Below are 19,575 nucleotides of genomic sequence, written 5' to 3'. Positions count from 1 at the left end.
GGAAAGGAAAGGAAAGGAAAGGAAAGGAAAGGAAAGGAAAGGAAAGGAAAGGAAGAAAGAACAAAAGAGAAAAATACCCAAAATCAACTTCTGACTTCCATGTTTGCATTCACAGGTGAATGTGCATGCACACACACACACACACACACACACACGAGAGAGAGAGAGAGAGAGAGAGAGAGAGAGAGAGAGAGAGAGAGAGAGAGAGAGAGAAAGAGAGAGAGAGAGATGCTATAAAGGCCAGGCTGGCCAGGCTGACATCAAACTTCTTCTACTTCAGCTTCTGAAGGGCTTACAGCAAGTGCCACTATACCCAGTGTGACTTTAACTCTCTGGTGCTTTGGCATCAACTGTCCCTCACTGTGGGAATGAGATCTGATCCGTCATTCAGGGACATGGTGAATGACAATGTGCCAATCAAACCCTTTATGGGGAATTTTAAGCAGTTAAGGAGTATAAAACAATCCGGGCACAACTGGAGCCCACTGTCTGCCCTCTGTGTTTCAGCATCTCAGAAATACTGTCCAGGCTCTTTTTATTTTTGTTTAAATTTTCTTTATATCTACTTGCATGACTGCACATGCGCTAGCACACACACACGGAGGTGTCAGAGGACAACTTCAGCAGTCAGTTCTCGCTTCTAGCACATGGGTTCCAGGGGTCAAACTCACCTTTAACCAGCTGAGCCATCTCACCAGTCCCAACTCCCACTGGGTCTCCTGTAGCCCAGGCTGGCCTTGAACTCAGTATATAGCCAAGGATGACCTTGAACTTCTGCTCCTCCTACTTCTGCCTCCTGAGTTCTGAGATGCCACCACACCCAGGTTCTGCTCAGGTTCTTTTGTCAGAAGTTGCCCTTCAGAGACTGGAGAGTTGGCTCATAGGGTAAAGGCACTTACCACCAAGCTGGGCAACCCAAGTCCGATCCTGGAGACCCACATGGTAGAAGGGAGAAGCTCCCATCCATTTTTCTCTAACCTCCACACATGGACTGTGGTACACATGCATCCTCACCACTAGCGCCACTAAATGTAATATGGTTTAGTTTGTTTTAATAAGGTTTATTTATTTTATGCAGATGAGTGTTCTATCTGCAATTACATCTGCATGCCAGAAGAGGGCATCAGATCCCACTACAGATGGATGGTTGTGAGCCACCATGTGGTTGCCGGGAATAGAACTCAGGACCTCTAGGAGAGCAGCCAGTGTCCATAACCACTGAGCCATCTCCCCAGCCCCTGTAATGTGTTCTTTATTCTAAGTTGGACTTGGAAGTGTGCAACTTTCTTGAAAGTCCAAAATGAAGTTCAAATACTCATGTCTCTGCTTTAACAAATATCAGTAAACAGCAAAAGTCCCCAGGCCTGGCAGTGGTGGCGCACGCCTTTAACCCCAGCACTCGGGAGGCAGAGGCAGGCGGATTTCTGAGTTCGAGGCCAGCCTGGTCTACAAAGTGAGTTCCAGGACAGCCAGGGCTACACAGAGAAACCCTGTCTCGAAAAAAAAAAAAAAAAAAAAAAACCCAAACAAACAAACAAACAAAAAACCAGAAAAGTCCCCAGATATCATGATTCTGGGAGCTGTGTGGTAGTGCCTCACCATTCCTATCCTATCCAGGGTCAACTCGTTTGAGTGACTGACAAAAAAAAAAAGTATTCTTCTGGCCAGAACTTGGCAAAAGTGTTCTTGGTGTTGTTAGGCTCATCTGCCCACCCTTAGCAGGCCAACTGTTTTGTAACAGTGAAAGCAGAAGAGAGGTGTCTTAGTAAGAGTGGCCTCATGGGGGCCAGACCCTACTCCTCCCAACCCAAGTCCATCTTCTTGGATTTGAGTATTTCTGTAACAAACTGGATCAGCATTGCTTTTCTTATGGTTCCTGAGCTGAAGAATTTCTATCTTGGGCTGGTGAGATGGCTCAGTGGGTAAGAGCACCCGACTGCTCTTCCAAAGGTCCAGAGTTCAAATCCCAGCAACCACATGGTGGCTCACAACCACCCGTAATGAGATCTGACTCCCTCTTCTGGAGTGTCTGAAGACAGCTACAGTGTANTTACATATAATAAATAAATAAATCTTATTTAAAAAAAAAGAAATATTTCTCAAAGCTGTCACTTTGCTAACTGTGAGAGAGTGCAGGGCAATGTTATCAGCCTTGAAGAAAGAAGGGAGGATGGAGGAAGCCTGCCACCTTTCTGAAGAGTCACTGTTGATGATGATCATGATGGTGGTGGTGGTGGTGGTGGTGTGTGTGTGTGTGTGTGTGTGTGTGCGCCCGCGCGCATGAGGGCAGGTGCTTGTAGAGGCCAGAAGATAGAGTTGGATCCCTTGGAGCTGGAGTCATAGGCAGTTGTGAGCTGCCTGGCATGGGTACTGGGAACTGAACTTAGTTCCTCTGAGGGAGCAGCAAGTACTTTTAACCCCTCAGCCATCTCCCCATCCCTAAAAGCTTGTTTTCTAGTGGTGCCTGGACTCAACTGTGCCTGAAGGCACACCCTGACTGACTTTCAGGTGCTCGAACAAATAGGTTCTTGCTTTTTGTTCAAACCACTCTGAGTTGGATTTCTGTTGCACGGAACCAAGAACCGATATGGCATCCCACACACCTAGGAGTTGAAAATGAGAATTTCTGACACTGAAACAGGGTTGCCTTTTTCATAGAGGAAGAAAGAGGAGAAATGCCATGCTCTTGACCAAGCAACTCCCAAAACATAAAGCAGGGAGGAAGGGAAGTGGAACACAGCGGAGGAGGGGGAAGTTCTGAGATGGGAGAGTGTGGCACAGTGGGCTGAGAGGCTCAGGCTACTCACTGCTTAGGGCTGCTGTTGTCTGTGATCTGCTTCACAATCTGGCAGTAGCATTCATCTCTCATGACCTCATGGTCTCCACAAAGCTGGAAAAAAAAAAGGCACACCAAATCTCCTGCTGTGCCAGGTCTGGAGGTTCTCTGCCCCCCCCCCCCTCCACACACACACCAGCAGGATACATTCATTCCCCTCTGGACAACGTAAGAGGTTTCCCAGTGCACTATAACTGACAATGGGGGAAACCAAGGCACAGAGCAAGACAGAAGCATGAGGCAATGCTTTGGGCGGGACTGACCTTCAGGAGGGTGCAGAGAACATCCAGTTCACTCTGGCCCTTCAGTGGGGCATCTCCCATGAACCTCATCACAGCTGTAGGAAAGACCCATTCTGCTCAGGCCCACCATGCCCAAGCTGCCCATCCCAAGAGTCCCCACAGTCCGTTCTTTCCCTGGGAGCCTGCTGCTGAGACAGCGAGAGGCTTCCATTCTCTTCAAAGTGCATCGGGTTTGGGGAAGAGACAACCCTTGAGAACCAGAGAAGAGAGGCAGCAAACACAGGTCACACAGTATTACACCCCACACACCTACAAACATGTCAACCGCCATCTTGTTGAGATTGCTGTCACTGAGTTCAATGAGGGATTCCTGGATCGGGACCTGTGAGGAGACCAAAGGGTTGTATCACAACGAAGCGGGGGACAGAACAGAAGAGGGACTGCACCATGCTTTCAGACTGAATTACAGCAGCTTGGAGAGCCCATATCACAAAATAGGGACAGTCACCGACTGTGCTGCAAGGAACCCTGGCTCCAGATGCTGTCAGCCAGAGGCTTCCAATGGGGACAATCTATTTGCTCTAGGGGATAGAAAGAAAGTTTCTGCTAACACCACCTTACAGATGAGGAAACTGAGGCACAGAACATGCACCTTAGTGAAGCAAAGCACGTCGTCCAGAGTTTTGGACTCCCGGTCCTCCTTAGACTTCAGCTTGAGGCCGTCCCTGCAACAAATGGGTGCCACTACCCAGTCTTGCATCCCAGCCTTTGGCCACATCTCTGCCCCTTCCAATCAGTCTACCCGCAGGAAGGCACCCAGAGTCTGAAACTAAGGGGCTTCCTGATCCACCCTCCAGAAGTGGAGCTGGCGGCCAACGAGTTCAAGAGAGAGAAGGGGGAGAGGAAGACGGTATATTCTTATACCCACCGGGGACGCCTCCGAGGGTCTCGGAAATACTTCTGGGCAAATTCGAGCATTGTGCTCGGTGGGAGCGCTACGGAGTCCTCTCCGCTGTCAGCGGAACGCGCCCTGACTGGGGGACCCTGCAGGATAGGTGCAGTTACCAAGACCCATCGCCACCCCCACCTCGACCCTCCTGTGAGAGCTGACCTCCCACCTGGCCACGTTTCTGGACCCTTGAGCCTCACTCCCCACTTGCAAAGATTCCGCTAAGTCAGGTCCCGCCCTCTAGGCCAGTCCCTTGCATAGTATTGGCTAGATCCACGGCTGGCCCCATCGCAGCAGTTTCCTCCTTGGGACTCACCTCTCTCCGGCGCCCCACCTCCTGTGCGGCTGCTGCAGAGGCCACAGCGGCGGCCACCGCGGCAGCCCGGCCCCGCCCTGGCTCGGCTGGGAGCTGCAAGAAGTCTGGAGCAGCTGCGGGCTGCACGAGCTCTGAAGGAAAGCGTCCTACGCGCCCGTGGACGGCCCCGAACCTCCAGCCTAGGGACAAGTAAAGGAAAAACGGGAGGGCCTTGTTTTGGGACAGAGCGGGTCCTTTAAGGAGGTTTGGGCTCCCCCTTGGTCCATTCTTAGTATGCTTTTTGTCTTTGTGGTGGGTTTTGTTTGTTTGTTTGTCTGTTTGTTTTTGTTTTTTTTTGTACTGGGAATGAGTGCCAAGAGCAACAGGCCATAGGTTCGGAAACACACCTCAGCCACAAGTGCAGGCAGAAAGAGTTGTTGGCTCGCACTGTCAGGTCGCCGTAGGAGACCAAGGGGGGCACCAATAAACTCTTATCATGTGACTGCAGTGTGTTTGGAACCTGGACTAGTACCCCTATCTGGCGCTCCAGGTTTGGGGTATCTGCAAGCGCTCACCAAAGTCAGGGCCTCTCCGCCTCAGCTCCTCCAGGTACACCAGTTTCTTGCGGACTACACAACCGGCGCTGTAGCCTGTGGGAGGAGCTTGCATCAGCACGTACCAGGGAAGCCCTTCTCCCAGGCTCCCGCCTTTTGCGCTCTTCCACCCAGCCATGGAACTGACCCACTCTAGTTGGTTCCAGGCTCTGCAGGTGGATGATGTCACCCTTGTGGAAGGACAGCAGCTCGGGGTCTTCAGACAGGAAGTTCCTCACTGCCACCACATAATCAGAATCCTGGAAAACACCAGGAATAGAGTGCTGTGTACTGACTGCCTTCATCCCAGGTGCTTCCAGCCTTTCTACTGCTCCTTGCATTCTCCCAAGCCAGCAGAGAAGGCACGTTCCCTAGGTGGGCAGGGGAAGTGATGAATGTTCTCTAGATAGGCAGAGGGTAAGGCATTACACAGGATAGAAGCCTGAGGTTGCTGAGCACACTCTTGTGCCACTGATCCCTCCCTAAGCCTTCTGCTGTATCCCCCTGGGCTGGGGGCTGGGCCTGGGGCATGTCCTGCCAAGGTGTAGAGGCAGACAGAGAAGGAGGTTCTGAAAGCAGGCAGGTAATGCAGTTCTGAGGAGACAATTGCTTGGGGGCTTAGAGGAGATGCATTCCACACTGCTGAGGGCAGGGGTGAAGAAGATGCTGGGAAAGCAAAAGGCACGGCAGAGGGAAGGCACGGCTTATTGGGGTAGACGCCTTTGGATATGTTCTGTGGTGTGCACATGTAATAGTGGGTTCACACTCTGGCCAGCCAGTCTGTGGTATGTCTGTACTGCAGCGGTGGGCAACACCCATGGAGGAATCCCAACCTTCTTCAGTTCCAGAATGAAGGTGTCTACTAGGGTCTTGACCTGCCGAGCCCGGGCTGAGAAGAGGATGAGCTTCTCGTTGGTCAGATTGAACTCCAGCATGTTCTGAGATGGCATGGTTACAAACAGGATGTCTGCAAAGCTGGAGGGAGAGAAGGTGACAGGAGACCAGGACCTTATGGCTAAGAGGATGCCCTCCCCCACAGGTGTTTTCTGTTCCTGTTTCCCCTCTCTGATCCATCTGTGGGTTCTGCGTATCTCTTTATTTTTTATTTATTTTTATTTTATTTTATTTTTTTTTTTTTTTGGTTTTTCGAGACAGGATCTCTCTGTGTAGCCCTGGCTGTGCTGGAACTTACTCTGTAGACCAGGCTGGCCTCGAACTCAGAAATCCGCCTGCCTCTGCCTTCTGAGTGCTGGGATTAAAGGCGTGCGCCACCACGCCCGGCGGATTCTGCGTATCTCTTAAAACCTTTGTACCATATTCCAGCCCCACAGCCCAACCACAAAACCAAACTATGCCCACACAATATCTTTGTCTCCTCCGTTGGCCCAGTTTTCTCCATGTCATCCTTCAGAGCAAAGGGCTCTCCCCTAACCAGTGATCAAAGCTCTTCTCTGGCCTCATGTTGAAAGGGACAAAGGGACTCCAGTGGGGAGTCTGGGCATTCAGCAGGGTCTCAGGGCTAGGGACATCTCCTCCCCCAGATGCCCAGGGACTTGGTTGATCTCAGCAGTTATCCCTCTGTACAGTGAGCTCTGCAGGCTGGGCTGGCATGTGCCTGGCATCACCTGTATGCACACAGGACGCGGAGCCGCCTGCTGGCCTCCTTGCTGCCCTTGACCATCTGCAGGAGCTTGATGCCAGTGTGAGACACAGCTAGGATCTGCACGCCGGTGCCAACACTGCCCTAGGAAGTGTGAGCCTGGTGAGGCCTTCCGTTATTCTCCCTGGCTGCTCCGGGCAGGCAGGGAGGGGTGTTCAGGGACTCCTACCATTGCCGGGAAGAGGCGAGAGAAGTAGATCTCCCAGCTGTCTCGGGCCATGCTGATGGCGGCCCGCTTCACACTTTCTGTTACCAGAGGTCGCTGTGTGTCCAGCTGGTTCTGGGCTAAGAAAGACCAATCCTGCTCAAGACCCTTTTCCCTCCTTGACAGCTCCTATTCCAGAAGTTGCGGTGGTGTGGGGGTGAGAGGCTGGCATCACAATGAGCTGTCTGACCAGGAGAAGCCACAGATAGATATAAGGGCCATACTGTATGTTACATGTTGCTGGCTTCCAGGAACTGCAGCCTGGGGAGGCTGAATAAGGACAGGCACGTGTGGGAGGGCAAGAGGCCTGGGTGTGTCCTTAGCCCTCTTCCAGATGAGGGCTGGCCCCCAATCTGGTTGACAACCCACCAGCATCCCTTCCCTTCCCCAAGGTACCAAACAGAGCCTTCATCTGCAGCCGCTCATCCTCAGATATGCGCAGGCAAGCCTCAGAGAGGGTGTCATGCAGGATCTGCAGGAAGAAGTGTGTCCCGGCAGCTGGCCAGTGCGTGCCCCTGCCAGGCACTGAGGCCTGTGTCTGGGTTCTTAGGAAGGATTCCTGCTCTGCAGCACTAGTGTCATCTGTAAACTGGGTTGGTTGCCTTTGTTTTCCGAGCCTGCACACGGTCATCTTCCTAACCCTTTCTGCCTTTCCCAGGCCTTGTGTGTTCACAAGTGTTCAGTGAGGCTGGCATTTGACCTCTAGGCCCTATTGAACCCAGAGTGACTGGTTTTTTTTTGTTTTGTTTGTTTTGTTTTGTTTTGTTTTGTTGATACAGGGCCTTATATCAAAACTCCTGGTGCTTCTTCCTCCACCTTCTGGGTGCTGGGGTTATAGGCATGAACATATTTTGAACTGTGACTTAAGATGGATGTATGGCCTTGCTAACCTTGTTTATGGTAGTTGGGGGTGGGGGGCAGATCAGTAAAGCAGCTCTCAAACTTACAGACCCTGCAGGTGGGAGGGAAGAAGGAGGCCTCACCTGCCGGAACAGGAGGTCTAGCTGCACAGGGTGGCTGTAGCTGTCCTTGGGGTAAAATACCTGTGTGGGTAGGCCTTAGTTAGTCATGGGTTACCCATCCTTTTGATTGGACCTCACCCCCAGATGCAGCCCCTGGCTGACTCTTACCCTAGCTCCAGCCCCACTCCCATTCTTCACAGTTCCCCTGCCCAGGCTCCCTAGATAGCTCTGTACATATTTAGTTCTGCCCATATTTATTTAGCTCATCCTCTGGCCTGCTCCTGGCACCTCCTTGCGCAGGAAGATCCGCCAGGGGATGTCCTGGTAGCCATAGAAGTTGGGGTTGACTAGGCGGTGCAGCTGTGTCTGCACAGGATCCTCTGGAGGCTCCAGCGACCTTGAAGGCTGCACTGTGGAGGGCAGGGGCAGAGAGTATATGGGGTTTCTTGGGACCCAGCAGGAAAGGCAGGACCTCGAGGGGCTGATGGTGGTGACAGGAGGTATTGTGGAAGTACAGCAGGGTGATTCGGGTGGGGTGGACAAACCTCTCTGAAGTGATACTTGAGCTGACACCTGATTGATGGGCAGGAAGGAGCCAAGCGCCCAGAGACTTCTCCTCTTGGAGGAGACAGCTGTGCAAAGGTCTCGAGGTAGGGGCAAGTTTGGTGTGTTAGTTACAGGAACCAAATGTGCCAAGAGGAAGGAGTCGAGAGGAAAGGCCATGGGACAGGGCAGATGAATCACACAGGATGGTCAGGATCACAATGAAGAGTTTGGTGTTCATTATAGGAGTTCTTGTCAGAGACGTGATAGGAGCTGACTCATGTTTTAGGGTCACTGCCTGATTAGGGCTTCTCTTTTAGCACAAAGGTTTATATCTCTGGTCTGATACTTTCAAGTTGTGTGACTTTTGGAAGCCATTAAACATCTTTGTGCCTCTGTCTCCCCATCTTTAACAGGAATGAACATAGTATTGTTTTGATGAGTTTCTATAGGATTCACGGAAGCCAAGGTGGGGCTGGCCTGAAACCAGGGATTTAAGGGGTGATGCTATAATGACACAGTGTGTACTTTTGACTCAGAGACACACACAGCCCCAGAGACACCTCACCCCCATGCTCACAGGCTCACTCACTTACTTGGACACCTCTGGCATGTTCCACCCTGTGGTCCTCACCTGGAGTGGGCCCCATGCATGGCCTTGGAGCACTGGTCACCGGCTTCACCATGGCCACAGCCTCTCTGGACACCTGTCCCATCACAAAGAGAGCACTCAGGGAACAGTAAAGCAGGCCATGGAGGGAAGGCCTAGGGCCATGCTGAGAGAGTAGCTGGTTTCTGAGGCCTCTTACCCCTACGAAGTACCCAACCCACTCTTTACCTGAGTGCCAGGCACTACTGCTAGTTGAGTTTTCTGTCCCTTCAGAATCATGAGGGCCTCCTCATGGGGGTCAGGTGGCCTCCTGAAGACCTTTCCACCATCCGTCCTGGCAGGCGACCCATGGCAGGTTAGATACAAGGTATCCCCTTATCCACAATCCCCAAAGTGGGGACCCCTCCCCTAGACACCAATACAAACAAGCACCGGAGAGGAGCTGAGGCTGTTCAGCATAACTGTGACCATGTCAGCCTGAGCCTCTGGTTGCCCAGGGGACCATCCTGAATGGTGATGCGCCCAGGACAGTGCTGCTGAAGGTAAGCTGAGGGCTGATGGCTGGACCCACCTGCGGGCCTCGGGGTGTCCTGCCAAGGGTGGCTGTTTGTATTGCTTGATAATGCTTCTGATCTGTTGTGTGGGTTGTGGGAAGTGCTCTGAGTTGAGTGTGGAATACCGAACCAGCTCAGGGGAAGCCGAAACTGTGAGGACAGGTTGCCAGATGAGGCCATAGGGCCCAGTTGCCCTGGCTTATCTGGGAAGTCTCTGGACTTGGATGGACACTCACTGGATTCTGGAGCAGTCCAATCTTGAGCTAGGATTGGGACAGCCACGGGCTTGCTAGGTATCTTCGGGGCCTTTGCCACAGAGCCTGGAGCCCACGACTGTGGAGTCGGACGCACCAGCACAGGCTTGGCTGGGGGGCCAGTGCCTACAGTCTTCGGCCGTGCCTCTGGTGCTAGGGGTCTCTGTGAAGAACAGGCCATGAGGTGGCCATCCAGGACATACTGGCTTACACCCAGGAACCCCATCTCTACCCAAAGTGGACTACAGGATTCCTGGCCTCAGAAAGACACAGTAAACTCCTGGGTTATCACAGTATTCCTGTTTATCCCAGGAAGCTCTGCTCACCTCTGGGAGCTGAGGTCTTGAGGTTGCACTCAGAGGTTGCTGCTGAAGTGCCAAAGCCTGTAGGGTCATCTCCCGGGCCTGGGAATAGGTGACCATGATGACCAGGTGGACCTATTTCTATGTACACACTGGTACATATATTCATGCGTGCGCACAGATACACACACACACACACACACACACCCTGTGCCCCGTCCCCAACTCACCAGTAGCACAGCCTGCCTGTGGATGAAGGCTTGCTGCAGAGCCAGTGTGGAGGCATCCAGGCCTGGGACTGCGGGGCCAGGCAGAGGACACAGGTGGGCATAGGTGTCGAGGAAGCAAGAGCTCCCCTGTGCACTGCCCGCCCCTAGCCCAGAAGCACGCTTAGGAGGCACTGACTGGGCTTGAGCTTGGGTTCCGGGGGTCTCCGGGAGGTATCTTCAGAAGTACTGCCACCACCTCCACCTGGCTGGCCCCCACCTTTCATGCGGTAGGCGATGGCTGTCGGCTTCTCCAGGTCCTGGGGCAGCAATGGCCGCCTCACTGCTGTGATCCCCAGGATCCATGGCAACAGGCACCTGACACCAGCCCAAGCTCCCAACCCACCCCCTCCACAAGAAGTGAACCGTGGGAGTCGGTGTCTGTGCTGTGGTTTCCTAGGGCAAGGGAGTCTTGTGAGATTTGGGACCAGGTGATCCAGCAAGCCATCCCATTAGGGTGGCTTCTGCCAGATGTGACAGCTGGGGTTCTGAGAGTTAGCTGAGGGTCCTTCCAGGGCAGACAGGGACATTCTCAGCTGCCAGGTGACCCCAAGGTTTCCCTGTCCCCAGCTAGATCCAGGCTGGACCCCTTGCCCCAAGGCCCTGGCTGTGTAAGGCTCAGAGTGTTACCCTAAGAAATGGTACACACACTGAGCCTGCCACCTGCAGACATCCCTCTGCATCCCTACCGCATCCCCACAGGCCAGCACAGGGTCGAAGAGACTGTCCAAGTAGCCATCCAGCTCCCTGGGGGGCACAGAGGACTCTCCAGTGCTGTCCACAGCTGCTGAGGTGGGCACAAAAGGACCAAGTTTACTTGTCCTGTGGGTTTCCACACTCTTTGGGTTCTTTTCCCTCTAGTACAATGGCCATTCCTGATTAACCTTGGCGGTTCGATGTCCATCTCTGGGCCTCAGTTTCTCCATTTGTACCATCCTCTTTGTGGCTGCAGTACCCATCTAAGTCAGCCATCTTGGCCACGTGGTCCTGGGGCTGGGGCCTTGTGGGTGTGTCCTCGTCTGAGTCCCAGCAGTTCCCAAACACTCTGTAGATGAAAGGGGGGACACGGGTCAGCTGACCCCAAAGAGGTCCCCTGAAGCTTCTCTGTGTCCTGGGCTGGGTGGCTTCCACGACTGAGGTGTAGAATTACTAGACTTGGTGGTGTACACTTGCAGCCCCAGGCTCCGAACGCTGAGGTAGGATGGCTGGAGCCCAGGAGCTTGAGGTCCGCTTAGCTCAAACCACCAAACATAAAACAGTTCCCAACCCCAGGACTCAGCTTTTCCCAACAGTTGATGGGTAAAGCCCAGGGGAGGTGGTCTGGGCAAGTAGCTACATACCCTCTGGTGTCTCCCCTGCCAGCCAAAGGTCCTTCTGCACCCACTATGAAGTAGGATTTCTGTCGTGGAAAGTCCCTGAGCAGTTCCAGGTCTGACACCAGGTCCAGCACATAGTCATGTCCAGCCAGCTCTGCCCACTGGACTCCATTCTTCATAGCCACTGTCCAGCCCCTCCAACCATCAGCCAGCCCCCTGGTAAGTGTGCAGAGGAATAAAGTGTGACACTGGTAAGCACTGCCTGGAGACCCTGGGGTCTTTTGCACCTCCCAGGGATGGTGTCTCCTGCCCCTCCCTCCTTTCCAGATCATAGGACACTGGGTGGGGCATCCTAGGAGCCAACCTGTGCTTTAGGATGTCTCCAGCCACTGCTTCCCCTGTACTCCAGGAGTGGACCGGACAGGAGAACTGGTCACCTAGCACAGCCAATTACTGTACTTAGTCTGGGGCATCTTCAGGTCAACCTCACTGGCTCCTGTGCCCCATCCCCTATCTCAACCCCTACTTCCCTACACTGCCACATTGGCAAGAGCCCCTCCCTAGCTTCAGAACCTTCTGTGGCTGCTGCTGATTCCAGCTGCTCTCTCTCTTCAGGAAGAGAAGGAAAGAGGCCTGAGGGATGAGCCTACGTACCATTGAAGCAGCTCACATCTAGAGCCATACTGGCCTTCTCCTGAATGACAGTCCACTCCAGCTGAGTTGGGGGAAAGGTCCGGGCAGCCCCTGAGCCTATCGCCTGCAGGAGGCGATGCTGGCACACAGCCTGGAAGCCATTCTGTCCATAATCAGATACAAACCTGGAGGAAGAATAGGGAGTTGAAGTCTGCTGGAGGCTCAGGCTACTCCTTAGCTCTTAGGTGAAGTGGAACAGCCTCGGGTTAATTCACAAATTGGCTAGGTTATAGAGCACCCTAAAGGTCTTTCATAGCCTAGATCACTGAGGCTGGCCTCTAAAATGAAATCCCAGGTGTAAAACTACCTTTTATTCACCTGAAGTAAAAGTCGTCTCAGAGACTCACTGCTTCAGTCTGCTAACCTAGGCCTAGTCCTGGGAGCTTCTAGCCTCTGTACAGTCTCATCTAGGCCTAGAATGTTTCCAGCCTCTGAGCCTTACTGCTCAATAAGCTCGCCCTTTCTAGTTCTTTCTGAACTCTGACTGGCTGGTTCAACTCAGCTGTACTGGCTCAGACTCCTCTCCAAGCTGACTGATTCAAACTGGCTTCTCTAAGTTTCTTGAATTGCTAGGCTTGGCCTCATACTAACCCGGACAATCTATTCTAATTTAGCTTCTGCTCAGTCTCTGGCTTATTCTGTCTCTATCTGTGTCTAGCTTGTTCTCTCTTCAACCTGTTCTGTACAACTGTCCTGATAAAACTGCCTCCTCTCTGTCTCTGTCTCTCTGTTTCTCTGCCTCTCTGTCTCTCTCTGTCTCTGTCTGTCTGTCTGTCTGTCTGTCTCTCTCTCTCTCTCTCTCTCTCTGTGTCTGTGTCTGTGTGTGTGTGTGTGTGTGCGCGCACACACACTGCTCTCTTTTAAGTAGCTTCTCTTTCCTCTCTTTTCTCATGCGAGTTGGGCATATCCTATTCTGTCAAATCTTTCTCTGAGTAATCACTTTGTCGGCTACTCAATTAGACATCACTTTCAAACATGGCTGCTTTCTTCTATAAACTAACTTTACCTTCATTGTTTAGGATTAAAAGTGTGTGTTAAGGGTGTGTCTGTGTTCCAGCCAGAGGGATTACAGGTGTGTGCTAAGGCTGAGCCACACCACAGCTAGAAACATTTCCAGTAATAACACAATCTCGGGGGTCACAGTGTGATCAAATATCCTGCAACAACCAGGTTAGCCCAGACGTATCCATCCTAGCACAGAAGTGGAAGGACTAAGTAGAATGTCATTGTTCAGATGGGGTGTGTGGCTAAGCATGGCCTATCCTTTCACTCCCTAGACTGGGTGACCACCGGCTCTTCACCTGGCTGCCTAGTTTCCATCACAGATGGCTATGAGGGTCCAACTCAGCTCAGGGCCAGTGAGCTGTGCGCGTTAGCAGGTCCTCATGCCCTTACCCATTCTGCCCTAATAGAAATCAGGGTCCTGCTTTCAAGAAGGCCCCACAAAGGCAATCAGTCAGTCAGTAGCCCTACCCTGCTGTTGGAGTCACCACAGCCTGAGGAATGTCACCGTCTACATGCTGGCCTAGAGAGGTTCCTCACAATCTGGTGTTACCTGGTACCCCGATAGGTGGATCCTGTTACCATCCCCCACATTCAGCAGAGAAGACACAGGTACTGACCCTGGGCCATGTAGTGGGCTGGTACACTGTCACACAGCCCCTGTGCCTCGACGGCAGTAGGAACAAATTGTCACCATGGTGATGCCCACAGGCACCTGCCAGATGCTTGTCACTCTGTTCTGCATACTTAACTTGTGCTATTGAGTAGTTGCTGTCACCTCCCTCAGTTTATAGGAGATAAAGTCAAGGCCTGGTGAGGTTAAGTAACTTGCCTAAAGTCACTGAGTTCAGCTTGGGACTTAAATCCAGATTGTTTTGAGTGCAGCTCTGTTCCTAACTGCTGTTGACTCTTTTCTTGATTCTCCACACTCCCATTTTGCCCCACTCTGTGTTCTGTTCTGTCGATCCTCATCCATTCTGACCTAACTCCTACCCACTGTTGTAAAGCCCGCTGGTCTTTTGGCTCTGGACTCAGTTAAGTGACTGCAGTTCTGGTTGCCATCCATGCTGGTCTTCTGGCAACACAAAAGCATCCGCTGGCCTGACCTCCAAGCCCCTATTTAGCCACCCACTGCCTCCTGGGTGGCACTCACTTGAGGAGGAACTTGTCAAGGTGCGAGGAAGGCGCAAAGCCGCTGAGACAGGCAGCCAGCAGCAACCAGCCCCGCTTGGAGTTGTAGGCATTGGGATTGCGCCACACCTGGTTGGCCAGCTGGGCTAGGATCTCATCCCTCAGAGCTGGCTCCACCAGCCCCTGGTGCACAATGTAGTTCCCCAAGATCATCTCTTGGGTGCCATGCAGGTGGGGGTCTCCCATGAAACGCAGGATCTAGGGCATAGAACAGACAGACTCTCGTGGGCTTCTGCCCACCCTTCAGTGTGCTTTCTTGTCATGTTCTGCTGCCTATTGGAAAGTCCCTCATATCTCAATATCACTCTACTAGTCGATGCCAAAGAAGCCCCAGGAAAATTAGGATCCAAAAGCACACGCTGCCTTCCTCTGCCTCCCATGAATCTCCTCTGGCCCGCATTCATTGCCAGCATCCTCTTGTACCCTTGGCCTCCATTTGGTCCAGAGGATTCTCTAGCATTCAGATCTGACCGCATCACTCCCAGGAGGCACCTTCTGGACACCCCTGCCCCCAGGTCTTTGCTGAAATGGGACCCCGAGGCCTGCAATCTAGCCTCGCTGGCCATTCCCCCTTTTGTCCTGCTTCTACTAAGTTGCTGTATCTCCTAATGGGTAATCTCTCCTCGTCTCCAATGCCTCCTCCTCCAGGCTGCCTTCTGTGGCTTGCCTAGCTGTACCTGTGACTTCATTTGGGTTCCCAGCCTCTGAACGTCCCTCTGTATATGTTGATGGTCCTGGGTCACAGCAGGGACCGTTCCCCTCAGCCTGGGGGAGTCCTTAGGAGGTACCAGACAGCCTCTGAGGCAGCACTGCCAGGACGATAACTTGGGGGAAAAGGCTCTCAGAAGGAGGCCCAGATCTTTACGCTTACATAAGCTTCTGTTTCCAAGAAGAGGCCTGGGACTCAGGAGCTGGGCTTGAAGAGCAAAGAGGATGTCCAGGGTACAGTGGGGAAGCGTGTAGCCTCCTATCATGTAAGGCTATGCACTTGATGGCTAGGGGCAGGGGCGCCTGTGGTCTGGTATTATGGTAGAGCTATGCACTTCAACCTGGACTAGGGCAGATCCCGTACTAGCTTAAAGACACTTATGGCTTCTGCGTGGTGCTCCACAGGCAGCCGTGTGAGAGGCATCTTCAGGGGCACTGTCAGCATCCCAAAGGAGGGTTCCTGGGGACACAAGGAGGGCATGGGAGGTAACACTGGGGACAGTAGACATATCTGTGTTGGGGAAGAGAATAGGGGACCATAGAGTGGACTTCCCACTTCAGTGCCTAGATAAAGAACCTAGGCTCCAGTGAAGGGAGACTATGGCCCACAGAGAGCAACTAGGGGAGGCTGAGCAATCCTGCTGGGCCCTTCTCATAGGGCAGGGCACAGAGGTGAGTGCTGTGCCACCTCCTAGCCAGGTCTTGACTATACAGCCAGAGTCCAGGAGAGTGCCACTACAGTTAGGGCCCTAGGGCTTCCAACAGGCTCAAGTCCACCCCACAAGAGCTTTCTGGGAAGTGGTCTGAGTGTCAGTACCCATGTCAGTATGCTTGTGTACCAGCCCTTACCTTGAAGTGGCATCGAATGAACTTGGCCATGGGGTAGTTGTTGATGTCAAGGGGAAGTGTGACACACGGCTCAGCCTGGAGCCTAGGAGCCCGGACAACAGCCACTCGGGGCCCACTGGACAGCTTGAGGCCTAGAGACAGCGCAAGCATGTGGTGACTTCTCCCTTCTCCCCAGGCCCTCCCCTCCCCCCCACCCCGATGTTAGAGATGACACACCTGCTGCGGCTTGCAGGAGCCCAGCCACCTCAGCTGGCACCTCCAGATGTCTCACTGGGACCACTTCACGCTTGCTCAGTTCCTGAAGGGATGGATGGTCAAGGGGTGAGGGGACAGCTGCCACACCTCAGCTGCTGCTCTCCCTCCCTGTCCCCTGCTGTGGCTTGGTCCCTGCACCCACCTCCTGCTCACGTAGCCATGCCTCCTGTGCCCGGCGCCTCTGCTCTGCCCTCAGCTGCAGGAGAGCAAATGGTCAGAGCACAGGTAGCCTGGGCAGGAGCGAGCAGTAGGGAAGGGCCTGTGGCCTGGAGGCTCTTGGTGGCACTGCTAGGGCTGAGGTAGTGACAAGGAAGAGAGGCAGAGGTGTAGCCAGAGATGGGAGGAGGTGCCAAGTAGGGGCAACGGAAGGACTTTGGGAAACCTTCTGAGCTTTGCAAATGACATTTATCACCGGCAGTTGGTTTATGTGACAGAAGCAAGCCAAGACTATCAATGAACTAAGTACCAGACCACACTAAAGAGACTCAAGTCACCCAGTACCAGCCATGTCTGCAGCTCTCTATGACCCCAGTGCTGGCTACATCACTCCATACAGTACCTCCTTCCACCCTTCTCTATGCCCCAAGGGACAAGCCAGGAAACCGGCCTAAGAGGAGCCACAGCTACCCGGCTCAGGAGGAGGGCATGGCAGGGACTTGTAGTTGGGATAGGGTCCTCTCGAGCTAAGTGCACCCCAACCCGGGCAGGCCTGTACCTTGAGGTAGCGGCGGCGGTTCACGTAGGTGTGCACCAGGGAACGAAACTTCAGCAGACTCTGCCTCATCTGCTGGTAGCGTTGTCTGAAGAGTCAAAAATGAAGCCACGGGGTGACAAAGGGTCAGAGATGTCTCTGCTACTGCTCATATTTCACCCTGGGATCCTTCGTCTCCAAGCAAAGCGAGTTCGATGTGGGACAGGGACGTAGCCCAATACCCAAGGCCTGGGTTGAGCTCACAATGGTCACGTGCTACCTATCCCATCATGTGTTAGTCCAAGGGCCCGTGATGTGTGGGTGACAGAAATACCCTCTCAGCTGGAACCACAGGCAGAGGACAATGACTTGGAGAATCAGACGGGGAGCTCACTGTTTGAGCCTAGGCTCCTGCGAGCCTGAAGGACGCCAGAGACTGTCCCTTCTGCGCGCCTCACCTGGCCAGAAAACCACGGGCTCTGCTCTGCAGTAGGATGATCTTCCGCCGCAAGGACCGGAAGTGCCGTTGGATGAAAAAACCTCGCAGGTAGCGCTGCAGGGTGAGGGCAGCTCGGTTCTGGACTCGCTCCCGCATGCTCTCCAGTAGCTGGTGCAGGTGCTCCTTGAGGAAGAGCTGGAGGCGGAAGGCAGCCATGGATACCCCTATTGAGGAGCCCACAAAACCCGAGAAGGCTGCTTCCCAGAGCTCGGCTGAGTGTTTGGAGCAGCAAAAGCTAGGGTACAGATTCACCAGACGTGAGGTAGGGGGCATCTAAGCAGAGCTGAGGTGGATTAACATGCTAAGCTGATGTCCCTTGGATATCACTGAATGTGGGGTCTTCAGGGCTCACCTTGCTAATCCCAACACGGTACATGTCTGGAGTGACCGTGCATAGCCGGCTCAGCAATGACACACACATGTCCCCATCTGCTGGCACATTGAGCTTGAGGGCCACCAGGCACCGGTACCTGAGGAACCAAACTCAGCCTGAGGGTCTGTTCTTATCCTATCCCTATGACTAGGAGGTGTGGTCCAATGGGTGGCTTGCTCACAACACTGTCCTCAAAACTAGTTCAAGGTATCAAAACTGTAATCCACTATTTCAATAGAGCAAGGCCCTTTACTGACATCTGCTGGAACTTGTCCTAATAACTGTTAAATTCACCCTAGAGGGATTCAATAGAGATGGAAACTATGAAAAGGAAGGTTCCTGTCACCAAGCCTCACATCCTGAGGTGACTCATGTTTTCACACGATGGAAAGAGAGTACCGACTCCTAAAAGTTGTTCTGTAACCCACACACTGTGACATGTTTGAGCCACCACCCAGTAAGAGAAGACATAGTAGTAGTAATAATAATAATAATTAATAATAATTGACAGAACAAATATATTTCCCATGATGAGCCTAACATGTTTTGTATAGTATACAGCCTGAACAACAGTGAACGACTGATCCTATGTTGCTTAGGCTGTGGGGTCCTGGCAGGGAGTCTGCAGCTAGGAACTACCCAATGGAAGTACCTGTCGATAAACACCTGGAAGGGTAGCCGCACCGGAAAGCCTTCCTTGCGGATCCTCACAGTCTCCAGAACCCCTGAATAGCGTAACTGTGCCATCATCACATCTGGCTCAAAGAGACCAGGTTCCTAGAGGAATGGCCAGAGAGGACATCTGCACACCATCTATTCAGGTACAAAGGCTCTCTTGGCGGGGGTGAGGAGTCCCTGCAGTGGGCAGGCAGGGGGCCAGAGAGGACAAGCCACTCATCCAGTGCCACACTTCACAGTGGGAAGGATTTGGCTTTCCCAGGGGCCTCACCTTCTTATGGTTGGGCTTCAGGCAGCGCACGAACAAAGGGTTACACCTGGGCAGAGGCAGGAGAGGCTGTGTGAGGTCTCAGAGAAAGAGAGTGGGCGCTCGTGCTCAAGCGCCACGGGGTAAAGGTGGTGCTGGAAACTCTGTCCTCCCACTAGACCCACCTCTCCATCTTTTCCACCAGGTCCAGGAGGGACTGCTGGAACTTGGCCGCCACCGTGTGAGCCTTGTAGAGACGGGTAATGGAGCTGCTCTTGCCCAGACGTGGAGGGGCAGTCTGCGCAGCGTGGCTGGAGAAAAGGTGTGCTACCACCTGCGGAGGCAGGTTATTGGAGGCCAGTGACAGACAGACAGACAGACAGACAGACAGGGTCAAGTCCCTGGACTGAAAGGTTCTGAAAAACAACTTGACTCTAGATATCCTTCCACCCTGGCTTGCCTGTAGGCTCAACACCTCCCAGGGGACCCAGCCCCCAGCAAGGCTGCTCTTCCCTCCAGTCTGGGGAATGCACAGTTCTTGCTATGAACCTAACCCTGGTTAGGGAAAGGACAGCCCGCAGGGGAGGGGAGGCAACCATCCTTTTGTCATAGGTCCCCTGCTGATGAGCGATAGGGCAACCATCAAAGCAACCCAAATTTGGCCTCTATGCACTCCCCAGAGAATCAGGCTTCAAATGTAAATGAATTCAGGACTTAGCCTTGGTGGCATGCTGGTTAGCACTGTGAGCCAGGTTGGAAGGGTTTCAGGAGAGACTGAGGTGGGGCCCATGACAGGTGGGCT

At 53.2% G+C, this 19,575-nt stretch overlaps 1 protein-coding gene across 2 annotated transcripts in view; it reads right to left on the bottom strand.

Moving 5' to 3' along the window:
- The window catches only part of Myo15a (myosin XVA), a 51,640-nt gene that overhangs the window by 14,289 nt on the left and 17,776 nt on the right, over positions 1-19,575 (bottom strand). Inside the window, exons 19-55 of one of the 2 annotated variants that reach the window (XM_021176540.1) lie at positions 18,959-19,107; positions 18,798-18,843; positions 18,501-18,625; positions 17,828-17,945; positions 17,435-17,610; positions 17,001-17,085; positions 16,428-16,481; positions 16,247-16,328; positions 16,031-16,161; positions 15,546-15,641; positions 14,436-14,671; positions 12,242-12,405; positions 11,952-12,024; positions 11,612-11,803; positions 11,156-11,316; positions 10,961-11,055; positions 10,411-10,531; positions 10,236-10,303; positions 10,030-10,107; positions 9,686-9,866; positions 9,467-9,599; positions 9,124-9,229; positions 8,920-8,992; positions 8,031-8,152; positions 7,764-7,823; positions 7,177-7,252; positions 6,745-6,860; positions 6,541-6,659; positions 5,749-5,890; positions 5,064-5,175; positions 4,898-4,972; positions 4,344-4,522; positions 4,007-4,122; positions 3,731-3,803; positions 3,388-3,460; positions 3,100-3,173; positions 2,808-2,890 (exon numbers count right to left, since the gene is read on the bottom strand). In XM_021176540.1, coding sequence (XP_021032199.1) covers positions 2,808-2,890; positions 3,100-3,173; positions 3,388-3,460; positions 3,731-3,803; positions 4,007-4,122; positions 4,344-4,522; positions 4,898-4,972; positions 5,064-5,175; positions 5,749-5,890; positions 6,541-6,659; positions 6,745-6,860; positions 7,177-7,252; positions 7,764-7,823; positions 8,031-8,152; positions 8,920-8,992; positions 9,124-9,229; positions 9,467-9,599; positions 9,686-9,866; positions 10,030-10,107; positions 10,236-10,303; positions 10,411-10,531; positions 10,961-11,055; positions 11,156-11,316; positions 11,612-11,803; positions 11,952-12,024; positions 12,242-12,405; positions 14,436-14,671; positions 15,546-15,641; positions 16,031-16,161; positions 16,247-16,328; positions 16,428-16,481; positions 17,001-17,085; positions 17,435-17,610; positions 17,828-17,945; positions 18,501-18,625; positions 18,798-18,843; positions 18,959-19,107 — 4,163 coding nt within the window. The remainder of the gene's footprint in view (positions 1-2,807; positions 2,891-3,099; positions 3,174-3,387; positions 3,461-3,730; positions 3,804-4,006; positions 4,123-4,343; positions 4,523-4,897; positions 4,973-5,063; positions 5,176-5,748; positions 5,891-6,540; positions 6,660-6,744; positions 6,861-7,176; positions 7,253-7,763; positions 7,824-8,030; positions 8,153-8,919; positions 8,993-9,123; positions 9,230-9,466; positions 9,600-9,685; positions 9,867-10,029; positions 10,108-10,235; positions 10,304-10,410; positions 10,532-10,960; positions 11,056-11,155; positions 11,317-11,611; positions 11,804-11,951; positions 12,025-12,241; positions 12,406-14,435; positions 14,672-15,545; positions 15,642-16,030; positions 16,162-16,246; positions 16,329-16,427; positions 16,482-17,000; positions 17,086-17,434; positions 17,611-17,827; positions 17,946-18,500; positions 18,626-18,797; positions 18,844-18,958; positions 19,108-19,575) is intronic. The other variant, XM_021176541.1, reaches the window with a different exon arrangement.

Source organism: Mus caroli, chromosome 11, assembly GCF_900094665.2.
Source record: "Mus caroli chromosome 11, CAROLI_EIJ_v1.1, whole genome shotgun sequence".
Taxonomy (NCBI): Eukaryota; Metazoa; Chordata; class Mammalia; order Rodentia; family Muridae; genus Mus; species Mus caroli.
This window is presented reverse-complemented; position numbering and strand designations above follow the sequence as displayed.